This window comes from Athene noctua, chromosome 2 (genome assembly GCF_965140245.1).
Source record: "Athene noctua chromosome 2, bAthNoc1.hap1.1, whole genome shotgun sequence".
Lineage (NCBI taxonomy): Eukaryota > Metazoa > Chordata > Aves > Strigiformes > Strigidae > Athene > Athene noctua.
The window spans coordinates 62,141,411-62,156,037 of NC_134038.1; the positions used below are offsets into that span (position 1 = coordinate 62,141,411).

At 40.7% G+C, this 14,627-nt stretch overlaps 1 protein-coding gene across 1 annotated transcript in view; it reads right to left on the bottom strand.

Annotated features, from left to right (window-relative positions):
• Positions 1-6,541: 6,541 nt before the first annotated feature.
• CD226 (CD226 molecule) overlaps positions 6,542-14,627 on the bottom strand; it is a 32,491-nt gene continuing 24,405 nt past the window's right edge. The window contains exons 4-6 of the mRNA XM_074897474.1: positions 8,841-8,952; positions 7,932-7,991; positions 6,542-6,695 (exon numbers count right to left, since the gene is read on the bottom strand). Coding sequence (XP_074753575.1) covers positions 6,542-6,695; positions 7,932-7,991; positions 8,841-8,952 — 326 coding nt within the window. The remainder of the gene's footprint in view (positions 6,696-7,931; positions 7,992-8,840; positions 8,953-14,627) is intronic.

A 14,627-nucleotide genomic window follows, 5' to 3' on the forward strand; every position in this document is an offset into this window, starting at 1 on the left:
TATAATCTCTGAGACACTTTTTTTTTGTTTTTTAACTAAAATTCGCTTTTTAAATAACCATAAGCTTAGCAGAAATATGTCAACCTCTGCTAGTAATTCATATTAGTTTTTTATCTAATTATATAGGCCAGCAATGTGGATGGTGTGGAAGTAATGAACGTATTATTCTTTTGAAACTTTCCTTAGGTAACTTTGTACATTTCCTCTGGTATTTCTAGATTGACCATTATGTCCTAAGTTATATGTAGGGATATATAACTGCAAGACTATAACACAGATAGTAAGGTGAATCAAATCAAGCCTAATCAGGGTCAAGAAACTAGTCAGAGCAGTGGCATGGTAGCAGCCTGGTCCAGAAGCCTCTGAGCTCCCACAGGTGAGGCTATCTCTATGATCCTGAGGCTCTCTTATTTTAAAGGAAATGTTGGCAAACTCATCGTGTGTTTGTCTGATGGTTATCCAGATGCTCATCCTCTTCTCATAACTCTTAATGCATTTTACTCTTAGGGAAAAAATAAAAAGCAGAAACAAGGACAGTCTTGCTGGAGGAGTTCTCTACCAAGCCCTGCAGGCTCTTCTTAGACCTTAAAACATGAAGTGTTTCTGCACAGGAGCCCCACTTCATGGGGAAGGCCAGAAAGGGCAGAGAAGGAGTGTGGTTTGATGCAGACTGCAGGAGAACTGGGACAGGCTCTTCCATTTCCTCTCTTATCGTCAAGTAGGATGCTGGATAGACTATGGTAGCAGATAAAGCCATCATTTCATGTGACAGTGGAAAGCCTAGTCCAGCTTAGTGTTTTGAAGACCCCTGTGGGTCTCTAGCCTCAGGGTGGAATCTTTCACACTGGATGTCAAAGGGACAGTGGCCACACACATACCCTGACACCACATCCCAGAGAGGCTTGGCAATGGAGGCACATCTTGTGGTCTAGCCCAAAACAGTTCCCCAGGAATGTGTGAGTGTTGGAAATGTCTTTTGAGTTTTCTTAGTTACATCTTAAATAATAGAGTCTGAGAGCTTATAGAGAAACATGTAGTTTCTACTCCTGGGGTCTACAGCCTAAAAGAGCATTATAATACCTATCTTAGAGACAGGACATGGCTGGTTTTGGAACTAGACCTTAGTGTTAGACTTACAAAGTCATTTAGGGGATTAACTCCTATTGACCATCTAGGCTTTAAAGGAAATAATTCCTTCAGCTGAACCGGGGAGCACTCACTGAGGCAGAGTTTCAGCAACTGTAAATAAATACCATTGATTTGAACTTTCTTATAGCTCAATAACATAGAAGGTTTAGAGGAGCATGATGCAAATAAGATTTAAAAATAAATTTTAAAAAACATAGCCCTGGTTTCCAGATGTCTTTATGATTACAAAAACATCACCACCACCCCTCCAAAAAACCCCAAAAACCACAATATAGAAATTAATCTGATAGTGAGATCAGTCCTCTGAAATCTTTTATTTTTCTGAGGTAAGATTTCTTGTTTGGATCTCTCAGGAGTAAGCTAGCATCCACCTGTCATCAAAATAACAAATGCTGGTAGCATCTATACTTTAACTATTCTGCTTACTTTGTTGCCTTGATCCTCTCCTGTCCCCTAGTCCTGGGATAAGACCTGGATGGAAGGTAGGTGAAGTTTCACAGCACAGTTAGAAAGAGCTATTTCTGAGTATCCTTGAAAAAATGTAGGTGCCTAACAGAAAAGGTGTCTGGAAATTTAGGGCAAGTGGAGATCAGAAAGAGTGGTTAATGTGGGGGTTTGGAGAAGTCGAGCTTTTTCTCCTTGGTGGGTGTCACAGAGACACACACAATTGAATTTAGACAGGTGCTAAATTTAACAAGATTTATTTTTTATCAAATAACATTAGCAAACCACATGTTCAGGACGTAAGATGGGTTAATTACTGCACAACTGACTTAATTCTTAAGCTTTAGAAATGATGACCGAAAATGCAGAAATCACTAACCTAAATGATGAGGGCTCTCAACCTCAAGGAGTTACCTTGGGTGCTGTCCTGATCCAAGGGGAGAGTCCCCACCTGCAGACCCACTGCTCCAAGGAGACCTGGATCAATTTGCCCTCAGACAGGACTCCATTTATACCCTAGTCCAATCTGATCTGTGGTCATATATGGTCAGCAGTCTAGAAACTTCTCTCACCTGAGGTGTTTCATTGGCTGTGGGCTTTGTCTGTTGACTGAAGGGCCCTGCCTTTCAGCTGAAGTGTGTAATGGTCACCATCAGCCGAAGCATATGCGTGACCACAGTCACCATGTGGACTGGGCAGCTTGACCCCAAACTGTGGCTTCTGGTTTTAACTCTTTCCTTTCAGCAGCTGAGAAGTTCTGGCCTTTATCGAGGCAGGTGCACCTGCCACAAAATCCACCCTATTACCGCAGTCACGATTCAACTGGTATCATTGGAGCGGTGGCACAGTCACCTCTTGCCTCCAATGTTAACAAGGGATCACAGTCTCAGCGAGTTTTAAGGCTCACTGTGAATCATCATTCCTCACTTATTTTCAGGCTATTAGAAATTACTAGCAACATCAATAATGCAGTATCAACTAACAGTATGACAGCAATCAACAGGAGAAACAGTCATATGGTAACAATCAACAATATAAAATAATCAAAAGCAGCAGCAAACAAGTAGGTAAATGCTAACCTAAGGTTGCACTGCGATATCTAATACACAAATGTATTTTAAGGGCATATACTCCATGGTTGATACAGATTTCGTTACAGTGCTTAATATGGCTTATGATAATACAAATCACAATTATAACCGTTATTAAAGACTGGAGGAAGCCAACTAACCATCCCAACAAGGAAAACCCAAATATATCAAAACTCTCCCCAACCAACTAATTCCTAGTGAAGCAACAATTGCCTCTAAGTCTTTTGCTACTCTCTTCATTTTGTTCATCTGATCCTGAAGTGTCATTGATACATTTGGGTTGTTGACACAACACTCATCTGACAATATAGATTCAGGACTCCACATATGCCATTCTCCTTTAATAGTATCAGATCCAATACATCTTGGTTTTGAATAGTCATTTTACTGGCATGTTGTAATTGTTTGTTCATGAGTCTCATGAACAGAGTGCACCTGCCACAGTGAGTCCAGTCCTTAAAGCAAGATGTTTCCTCACAGAAACATTGTTTTACCCAAGATGCACAGGCAAGGGAGAGCAGTAGACAAGCAGGATGAGCAGTGTCATGAACGTATTGTATAGCAAGAGAAGCTCTTTAAAGGAACCTATTTGAGGTGAATAAAGAAAATAACAGGAGATAATGTATGTTACTGTTTTAAATTCCACCTTCTTTCCTAGACTGAGTTTCGTATTTGCTCTGTTGATCCAAACTCTGGTGACTGACTGCCTATCCTACATTCAAAAGTTCCAGCAAAGACTTATTACAATATGGGTTTTACGATTTATTTTTTAAAAGACATGTGAGTTTATGCCATTTAATGACTTAGTAGTCCTATTAATCATGGAATTTTCCTTCAAAGATGGGATTTAAACATCTGCCTTTTTCACTCAGCATAAAAGATGAATGTTCTTATTATGAAAGAGATTTGGTTTTACTTTTCTTAAAATATCATAGACTCATTTTGCAGTTACACAGAAGGTAGTTACCCAGTGATTCAAGACTCATCTTTTAATGATGACATGCTTTATAATGTTTATTTCCATTCAGCAAAGTTTCTAAGGCCTTAAAACAATAAAAAAGACAGAATTTTCTTACAATTTAGACAGTATGCTGAGCTGGTTGCTATCCATAGTTATGTCACATTACTTCCTTGATTTTTTTTTTCCTCCCTATTAACTGTTTGGGCAAGCAGTACACCATGAAATAACACAGTAATTGTCCAGCATAAAATTTCCAAATTACAGTTGCTGAAGTTTACTCAAAAGGAACTAAAATTTTCCAAAAGAAAAAAGAAAACCTATGGAAAATATTGGAAAAAAGCAGCAATAAACAATATTTTGTCCTATTTTACACTGGAAAAGTCTATTTACATGATCCAAACTGTGTCACAGCAAACAGGCTTTTACTGGGTCCCATCCTGCTAGTTTCATAAAATATTTAAAGAGTTTTAATACTACATTTCAAATTACACTCTTGGAAGTTTCTCTTGTATGTAGCTTACTACTTAATTTTTAAGCCAATGAGACTATTGATGAGTTTTAGATTGTTTTCTTTTTGGTTTTCACTTGTATCATTCTCATGTTCAGCTGCTGTTCACTGATACTACCATGGTACAAAAATGAAGCTGTTGGTTTGGGTTTGGTTTTTTTAAAAAATAATACATTGTTCTTATTATGCTATGTGTGATGTGATTTTCCCTGTGGACTATCCTGGTAGAAGTAATATGTCTATGGAAGTTGAATTAAAACAGATTAAATACCTGCAAAGATGTGCACTATAGATTTTTTTTTTCTTCCTCAAATCTCAAAAATAAACAATTATTTTGAAAAGAGAAGCTTAAAGTACCAAGGGAGGCAAGAAATAAGGGCACTACCAGAAATAATCAAAACAATCTGGTATTCCAGGTGCTTAACCTCAACCTCTTCCCCTTTTTTACCCTCAGTAAAGTAGGGATGTATTTTAGCTGTCTCTACAAGCAGTGAAACAATACCAACTTCTCAGCTTATGGAAATTTCTGTATCAGGGTTCCAGCTGAGAACTTCAGTGGAATCAAATTCATTACATTATCATTTTGGCATGTTAATATAAATGGGATCATATAAGAAACAAACCCATGTTACAGGGTTTTATTTGTAATGCTGTGCACAACTTAGAATTATCTGCTATGATATTTGATAACTCAGGAAATAAACCAACTTATTAATAGTACAGTTCTGTGTATCCTCATCAACTACACACGCAAGTATTTATATATCTGAAAACCTTCAGTAAACGAAAGAAAAAAAAATATCCCTTGCAATGTGTATGTGTCCTAGTTCAGAAGTACACAAAACCAAAAGGAGATGTTTTCTAATGGTATATAACACTGTAAACAGTGTCTTCAGTGGTAAGTTGAAGGACACTTTGGTTTAGGATTCTAGATTTTTTAGCTGAAATATAGGATAACCACACAATGCTACTATTGCTCAAATAGTTCAGAGAAGCCTTGTGTCTACATTATTCTCAGAAGAACCTAGACTCCTATTTTCCCGTGCACGTGAAGAAAGCTTTCCATTGAAGAAGGCTATGCAAAATGTGCTTTTCACTGTCAGGCTGTTGATGCTCCTTTCTAACCAGCCAAGTGGAACAAGTAACTGATCTGTAGACAGACTCATGATGCCTCCCTCCCAACCCCTCCCCCCAAAAAACCCAAACCCATATTCAGCAACATTTTCACTAATGCTTCAAGAGAAAAGGGGAATCAAGCATAGGTGGGCCGGGCACACAGTCTGTAGTATATAGACATATATGATTATCAGCCATCAAGGTAACACCTTCATCTACTGGGATTTTGTCCACAGTAATACAGCAGATTTGTAAAAGGCCAAAAGATGTGTAGATCCTAATTCTCAGGTCTGCCTTCTAGTTCTGTTTAAGGATATTTTTTTTTGTCTGTTCAATTTCTGTGTGGTTTCTTCTGTAGGTTTCAGCAGAATATATACATACGCACACATACAACTACATACGTATGTGTATTGTTTTGTAAATGTTCTCAGTCATGCTTTTTTCTGCTTTGCATCATTTATTCATGTATCTTTCATGTTCTCATTTATTTTTTGTGCAACTAAACCTTATAATAAATTATTATTAAATATAATCTGACAGTGACAGAGTCTTCATGTTTTGTTTTCTCCTGGGCATGGGGGAAATGGTGGGGGGGAAGGAGGGAGAGAGGAGAGCAGGGGCTATACTTATATTCCATCCCCAAATAGAAAGTGCTAAAATAACCACCGTGGTGAGTGGTAAGAATCCTGTAAAACCACACGGCTGTCAGATAGCAAGCTTCTGTTCATACTTTTAAATCTAGGTTCAAGGATCCCTGAAATATCTGCTTTTTTCAGTTGAATAGTACTCTTTGCCCAGCAGCAAAATAACACCTCCTGTGTGGAAAATCATGGAAATTTATTATTCTATAGAGTTCTCAATTTGAAATGCAAAACTCATGGATGTAGACAACATTGAGCACATTTTATTTCTCACCCTGTCACATAGACTTCTCAGACACAGATTTCTCAGACCCAATTAATTTTATGAAAACATATGCAGCTCCATTCCACATATCAGAGCTGTTCTAAAGTTCTTACTTAAGAGTATACCTACCGAGTAAAAATGTTTAAATTGCAGAAGTACAAATATTCTATAATTCTACATATTAATCAAAGGATAAGTCAATGCTGCAGGCTGCAATACAGCACAGACACACCTGGTGTAACCTGGCCCAGGTTGGCTGTCCCGCCAAATCAGCTAGTTTGACCTTCCACATCTCACCAGTGGAAAGAAAATAAAGTCTAAGCTGCAGATATAAGCTACAAACCTGTGCTTGGGTTACTTCATCCTTCAGGAAAAAAATAATCGTCTTTCCTTAGGTTTGTGTGAGACATTTATCCAGTTGACATAAAGCTCCTCTGCCCGCCCAAGTGATGTTTCTTCTCCTCTTCTTTCTGTGTTCTGTGTGACATGAAAATTGCATCTTCCATAACTATTAGCAGGTTAGAAACACATTAAAAAACAAACAAACAAATGAAAAATTTGAAGGACTTTTCTCAAATCAGCTACAACTTTGAAAAAGAAAAAAACCAGCAAATTTTCCTAATATGCTGATCTATTATTGTGAATATTCAGCCATCAATCAAAACATATTTTGTGTTCTTATTTTCTATTAATATGTTTCAAGTTCAAGTCATATGAAAAAAGAAGTTGCACCTTGAATACATTTCTCAGCTGTCCCACATCAGGTGCCTGGTGGGATGCCCCCTTACCCTCACATACACCTTTCAGATACTGAAGTAGTTTCTCCTATATCAGTGTTAAAATATGATTTACTCTAAAGTTATTGGCCATGCTAAGAATTAGTCATGTCATTAACTGGTTAACTGGCATGGGAGCAAAGGTGATTTGTGAAGCAAATGGATAGTCTCTAGCCTATGGTCACCCTAGGAAGATCTTCATTCTGGTACAAACAGTAATCCAACAGTCAGAATGAGAGAAATGGAAATGGCAGGAGGTCAAAGGACTTTAAAAGGACGTATCAAAAGTGGAGCTCACTATTGCATCATACAGAAGTGACATCTGGGAATGGATAGGTGGAAAGCCAGAGTCTTACACCCACTGTGAAAATGGGGTCATTTCCCCAAGCACAGCATAACTTTATATCCCAACTTAGGGTATGAAGAGACAAGGCAGGAGCAGTGAATTTGGATCACATCTTTCCGCTTCTAAACTTCAGGCCTTGAAATGGATTATTAATGGGTGAAAAAAAGACTCAGAGCTCCAAAATATTGATTATTACAATACAAAAAGAAAGGAGAAGAACTGAAATAGCTGTTCCTATGAATTATAGTGAAGCTGAACTAGAAGAAATAGGTAAAGGCAAAGAGCACCACAGAATACAATTTTTTGCCTCAGTTTTACAAGTAGTGACTTGAGGAAAAAAGGTATTAATAATACACAAATAATACAAAAAGTGGCAAACCAAAAGAGCTAATTTGTTAATAACATGGCACACAGTTGAGTCTCTAAATGTAGCTGTTAAACATTAAAGAATATTCATCAAAAAACAATGAACAGGGAAAATCATTCTTTAAAATATTAAAATTTTCCTTTCTGTAGAGTTTAAGATTAGACTATAAGATTCAAAGTATATAAAAAGCAGATACAGAAGAGAAAGATATCAAGAAATATACAACACAAAATATGAGTAAATTCCAGCTCTCCAGCTGTTCTTACCAAGGTCTGAGTAGAGTATATAGCTTTTGATAAGTCCTCTGTGATCCTCTTCCTTTTCTTTCTGATGAAACACATTCAGTCAGAAACACAGCGGAGGCAACTGCATCATGCATGGTAGTATAGTTCAAAATATCTAATTCCAGCATAGAAGAGATAATGCTGGTATTACTTACTTTCCCCCTATTAATCAATATTATAAAAATCCAAGTCGTCTTTCCTGACTTGTAAACTGTAACATGCATGAGATTACAGTGTTTCATAAAAGCCTGGGCACAGATAAAAAGGCCCTTTGATTCAGGAGCAAATACAATAATATATTGTTAACAAGTTCCAGCAGCCTCCTATATTGTGGTAGGGGAAGAAATGAAGTCTTTCTACTCACTATTTCTTTTCATTGGAAGCAGAGATTCTGGATGAGAGCAGTAGTGTATATTTGGCAAGGAACACAGCTTAGATAATTGTTTAAACTGTTAGTTTGGATCCAGCTGTGAGCAAATTTGGAACATAAAATCCGAAGACAAAAAATGCTACAAGATGTAGAAAAACTCAGGATGTCACCTGTCTTCATGCACAAAATATGAAGAGCCTATGCCTAGTTTTATGTAATTCCTGACAAATCACCCTTGGCATGAGATTTCAGCTAATACCACTGTAAACATTTAGCTGACTAAGGAACTTGAGTAAGTAATTTGCTTTTCTAATGAGAAAAAAAAAAAAAAAAAAAAAAAGTCACTTTTGTCATAGGCTGTAGAATGGATTAGTTTTTTCAAGTTTTCAAAATTTTGGCAAGAAAATTCAATTTTCACATCTAGCTTTTTTTAATTGGTTCTGAAGAGGATAGTAGGATGACCTGTTAACACCTTCATAATTACCTGCTTCAGTATATTAGGCAAATTGGTTTGTTACTCACTTTTTGTGATAAGCAGTGGTGATGCAGAAGATCAGTGGGAAAACTAATAGTAAGATAGAGGCAGAAATTCCTCCAGCTATGTAGACAATAAACCATCTGTGATCCCAAGTTGCTAAAATACAATTGTAATAAATATAATTAGTATTTTTATAAACCAGCATGAACTTTTTATGACAAACTACATTGAAAATCAAGGATTATGTAGAGACATTATTGCATGACAGCTCATGCTCAGTATTCAAATCTCACAACCATTTCCTCATTTCTAAAACGCCTTTGTTATGCTGAATTAGCTCTTATGAAAGTTGTGACTGGGATGGCCAAAGATGAGTGAACACAGCTGTTGTGGTTTAACCCCAGCCAGCAACTAAGGACCACACAGCCACTCGCTCACTCCCCCCACCCAGTGGAATGGGAAAAAAAAATGGGGGAAAAGAAGTAAGATGCATGGATTGAGATAAAGATAGTTCAATAGCACAGAAAAGGAATGGAAAATAATAACAATAACAACAACAATAATAATAATAGAATTAAAATATCAAAACAAGTGATGCACAGTTTAATTGCTCACCACCTGCCGGCTGATGCCCAGCCACTTCCCAAGCAGTGGCCTCTGGAGAGCTTTCCTCCTAGTTTGTATATTGAGCATGACATCACATGGTATGGAATATCCTTTTGGTCAGTTTAGGTCAGCTGTCCTGTCTGTGTCTTCTCCCAGCATTCTGTGCCCCTACAGCCTAGTCACTGGTGCAGTGATGTGAGAAGCTGAAAAGTCCTTGACTTAGTGTAAACACTGCTCAACAACAACTAAAACACCAGTGTGTTATCAACATTATTCTCATCCTAAATCCAAAGCACAGCATTGTACCAGATACTAGGAAGAAAATTAACTGTATCCCAGCTGAAACCAGGACAATATCCACTCCTTATTCTATACCGTGTACATCATGCCCAGGTCCCACGCTCTCCAGTACATCCTTTCCTGTCTTTTTGATATACACACACAGCTGTAATTCCCTTAGCCTTTGGGCCAGCCCTCTAAAATATCTGCTGAGTTCATTTAGTCCATGACTTTGGGCTCTATCTGTCATAGTAGTCCTTCAGGGCAGGAGAGATGGTGTGTGGTGTTGGATTGCTGCATGCTGAAGCAAGCCAGTTTTGGTCATATCATTACTGCACTTTGCCCAGTCTCATGAAGGTTCATTCTTCATTAATCTGGGTAATTTTTACTATAATACCATTGATATGGCATCTAACAACCATAGTAGTGATGACACGCAGTATTAAATAGCAGTTAACATTGTACAATTCAAATCATTGGCTATTCTCAGCCAGAATCAAATCCTGTTGCCGTACACATCAGAAATCCTCATCCTTCTGCATTACCCATCCAGCACACCCAGGTCCATGAATGGGTTTGCCTTTGCCTGAAGCAGGAATAAGCCAGACTGTCTTCCCCAGCATAATTCTTATGTGCGCTGCAGGGACTTTATCCTCTCTGTAAAAGGGGACAAAGTTTCTTATCCCCAAACGTAAAAGTTTGAATTGGGCAGGATCAGCTTGATTGGCAGATTCCCTAGTGTTGGCTAACCAGGTGGCTTTTGCTAAATATGTATCCCAATGTTTAAATGCCCAGCACTCGTTGCTCTCAGTGTAGTCTTTAACAGTCCATTGTACTGTCAGATTTTTCTGGAGGCTGGTGCATGATAGGCCATACTCCATCCCATGCTCCTTGGCGCTGGCGTCTATGAGATTGTTTTTGGAAATTATTTCCGTTGTCTGATTCAGTTCTTTCTGGGGTGTCATGTTGTCATAAGACTTGTTTTTCAAGGCTCAAGGTAGTATTCTGGGTGGTGGCATTAGGCAAGGGATATGTTTCCAACCACCCAGTGGCTGCTTCCACCATTGTAAGCACATGGCACTTGCTTTGGTGGGTTTGTGGAAGTGTGGTACAATCAATCTGTGAGGCCTCCCTGTGTGGGAGAAGAGCACTTTCAGTACACCACATTCCTGTATCTGCATTTCAGGCAAAGCAGCTTTAACTGCTTGGATTGCTTGACTGCAGCACAAGTTTCACATTCATGTGCAATAGTGTCTATGGTTAAGTCTACCCCTCAATCACAAGCCCATCTATATGTTGCATTTCTTTCTTGAAGGCCTGATGTATCATGGGCCCATTAGGTTATAAATAATTCACCTTATGTCACCAGTCCAGATCTACCTGAACCACTTCAGTCTTAGCAGCCTGATCTACCTGTTAGTTGTTTTGATGCTCTTTGGTGGCCCAACTCTTGGCGTACTTTAAGAACTAGGTTCTTTACCCAAGCAGCAATATCTTGCCATAATTCAGTAGCCCAGATGGGTTTGCCTCTGTGCTGACAGTTGATCTGCTTCTATTGCTATAGCCACCCCAGTAGAGTATTTGCCAACATCGATGGGTCAGTATAAAGGACTAGCCATTTTCCTTGTTCAGCAATATCTAAGGCCAGCTGGGTAGCTTTCACTTCTGCAAACTGACTTGATTCACCTTGTCCTTCATCAGTTTCTGCAACTTGTTACGTGGGACACTAGCCTTCCACTTTTGATTTTTTCCTACAATACAACAGGACCCATGAGTGAATAGAACATACTGATTTTCATTTCCTGGTAGTTCATTATACAGTGGGGTCTCTTCAGCACACATCACCTCCCCCTCTGGCGATATTCAGAAATCTTTGTCTTCTAGCCAGTCTGTGATTGCTTCCAGAATTCCTGGGAAACTGGGGTTTCCTATTCAAGCCCAGTGTGTGATCAATGCAACCCACTTACTTCATGTAGCATCAGTTGCATGACATGTAAGAGGAGACCCTCCATTTGATCAACCAGCATTCAGGGTGCCAGGAGGAGCTGTACTGCGGTACCAATCACTTCCAAAGCAGCTTGAATCCCTTCATATGCTGCCAATATGTCTTTTTCGGTGGAGTATAACAGGCCTTGGATCTTCTATATCCCTAACTCCAAAACTCCAAGGGTTGACTTTGAGTCTCTCCTGATGCTTTCTACCACAGGCTCCAGGTAGGGCCACTCTCCCTGGCTGCAGTGTAGAGCACATTTTTTAACATCTTGTCCTGCCCGAACTGGCCCAAAGGCTACTGCATGAACTATCTCCCATTTAATTTGTTCAAAGGTTTATCTTTGTTCAGGGCCTCATTTGAAACTGTTTTTCTTCTGGGTCACTGGATAGAGAGAGCTTACAATCAGATTGTCATTTGGAATATGCATTCTCCAGAAGCATACAATGCCTAAGAAAGCTTGCTAATTGGTGGAGACATAGCTGTTATGTTATTGATCATGTCTACTGGGATCTCACAATGTCCATCTTATTCCTAAAAACTGGATGTAATATGCAGGTCCCTTCACCTTACACCTTTTTATGGCAAAACCAGTTTTCAGAAGGATTTGTACTATTTTTTCCCTTTTCTCAAAAACTTCTTCTGCTGTGCTGCTCCATGCGATGGTGTCATCAGTGTATTGTAGGTGTTCCAGAGCTTCACCCTGTTCCAGCATAGTCTGTATCAGCCCATGAAAAATGGGGGGGGGGGGGGGGGGGGGGGGCGCTCTGTTTCCACCCCTGGGGCAGTCTGTTCCAGTTGTACTGAACTCTCCTCCAAAACAAACCATGGCCTGCACTCTTCTGCCAAAGGGATTGAGAAAAACGCATTAGTGATATCAATTGTGGCTACCACTTGGCTGCCCTTGACTCCAGTTAGTATTGAAGTTCTAACGTGTCCGTCGCAGTAGCACTCAGTGGTGATGTGACTTCATTCAGGCCATGATAGTCTACTGTTAGTCTCCACTCTCCATCAGACTTTCGGGCTGGCCATATGGGACGGTTAAAGGGGCTGTGAGTCTTGCTGATCAATCCTTGGCTCTCCAGACAACAAGTCAGTTTATGGATGGGAATCAGGGAGTTTGTGCAGTATTGTTGCCACCTCTGTGGTAACAATCGGCACCCATTGTTTTTCGAACCTCAGCAACCCCACAACAAAAGGGTCCTGTGAGAGACAGGACAAGGTCAACAGATGTTTAATTTCCTCCATCTCCAGGGCAGCTATACCAATGACCCACTGATACCCTTTTGGGTCCGTGAAATACCCTCTCCTGAGGTACTATGCCGATGATGCACAAAGCCTCTGGGCCAGTCACAATGGGGTGCTTTTGCCCCTTATTCCCAGTCAGGCTCACTTCTGCCTCCAGTACGGTTATCACTCTGTCACTCCAGAAATACAGATGGGTTTGTCCCCTTTATAGCTTGATGGCATTAGGGTGCACTGTGCACCAGTGTCCACCAGAGCCTTATACTCCTGTGGGTCTAATGTGTCAGGCCATTGAATCCACACAATCCTAGTTGTCTCTTTCCTCCGCTTGGCTGGTGGCAGGACACCTCTAATCCTGGTCACAGTACTCACTACTCACTTCTTGTAAATAGAAATCAAAAGTCCCTTCATCAAGATCAGGAGAAAGATCAGCCCTTCTACTCTGTCTGGAGAACAGCCCACTAGAGACTAAAGCAACATTTTTCCCAGAAGAACCCCCTTTTGTGATTGTTTTTGTTGTGGTTTAAACCCAGAGGACAACTGGGCACCACACGGCCCCCCAATTACTCCTCCTCCCAAGTGGGATGGGAAGGAGAAAATATAACAAAGACTTGGAAATCGAAACAAGGACAGGGAGGGATGACTCACCAATTATGGCCATCAGCAAAAGAGAGACTATTTTTGAAAAGAGAACATCAATTTAATTTGAACACTACCCCAGCAACACTAGTCTACCAATGAAATCAGAGTAGGATAGTGAGAAAAGCAACCACATCTTAAAAACACCTTCCCCACTCCCTTCTTCCCAGGCTCAGCATTGCTCCCAGTTTCTCTACCTCCTCCCCTCCAGTGGTGCAGAGGAGCAGGGAATGGAGACTGTGGTCAGTTCATCACCTGTTGTTCCTGCTGCTCCTTCCTCAGGGGGAGGACTCCTCACACTCTACCCCTGCTCCACCATGTGGTACCTCCCACAGGGGACAGTTCTCCATGATCTTCATCGATGTGAGTCCTTGTCAGGGGCCGCAGCTCTTCAGAAACTGCTCCAGAGTGGGTTCCCACTGCAGCCCTTCCAGCAGCAGACTGTTCCAGCAGGAGCTTCCCTCAGAGTCCCGGCCTTCCTCAGGCTCAGCCGCCTGCTCCAGCGTGGGGTCCTCCACAGGCTGCAGGTGGGCATCTGCTCCACCGTGGACCTCCATGGGCTGCAGGGGCACAGCCTGACCCCTCACCATGGGCTGCAGGGGGGGGTCTCTGCTCCGGCACACCTCCCCCCCCTTCCTCCTCCTTTTTTCAGCTGACCTTGGTGATTGCATAAGTATCTTTCTCACAAGTCCTCATTCTCTCAGGTTCCCCTTCTTAAATATGTTATCACAGAGATGAAGCCACCGTCTCTAATTGTCTCAGCCTTGGACAGAGGCAGGTCCCACTTGGAGCAGGGGGAGCTTTGAGAAGCTTCTTACAGGAGCCACCTCTGTAGTCCCTCCCCCATTACCAGAAACCCACCACAAACAAACCCAAGAGTTTTACCTTGCAACTCACATACCTGTGCCTCTAGGGTCAAGGTTTATTTTCCATCCCACTTCCTCATGTCCTCTCCATGGTCACAGAAGTGAAACCACAGGGTGGCCTGTGGTGTGTATCCACTAGTTCCTCTCTTGAGCAGAGGACCTCTTACTCCTAATAGCTAAGATACTGGTCTATACAGGTGAGGAGT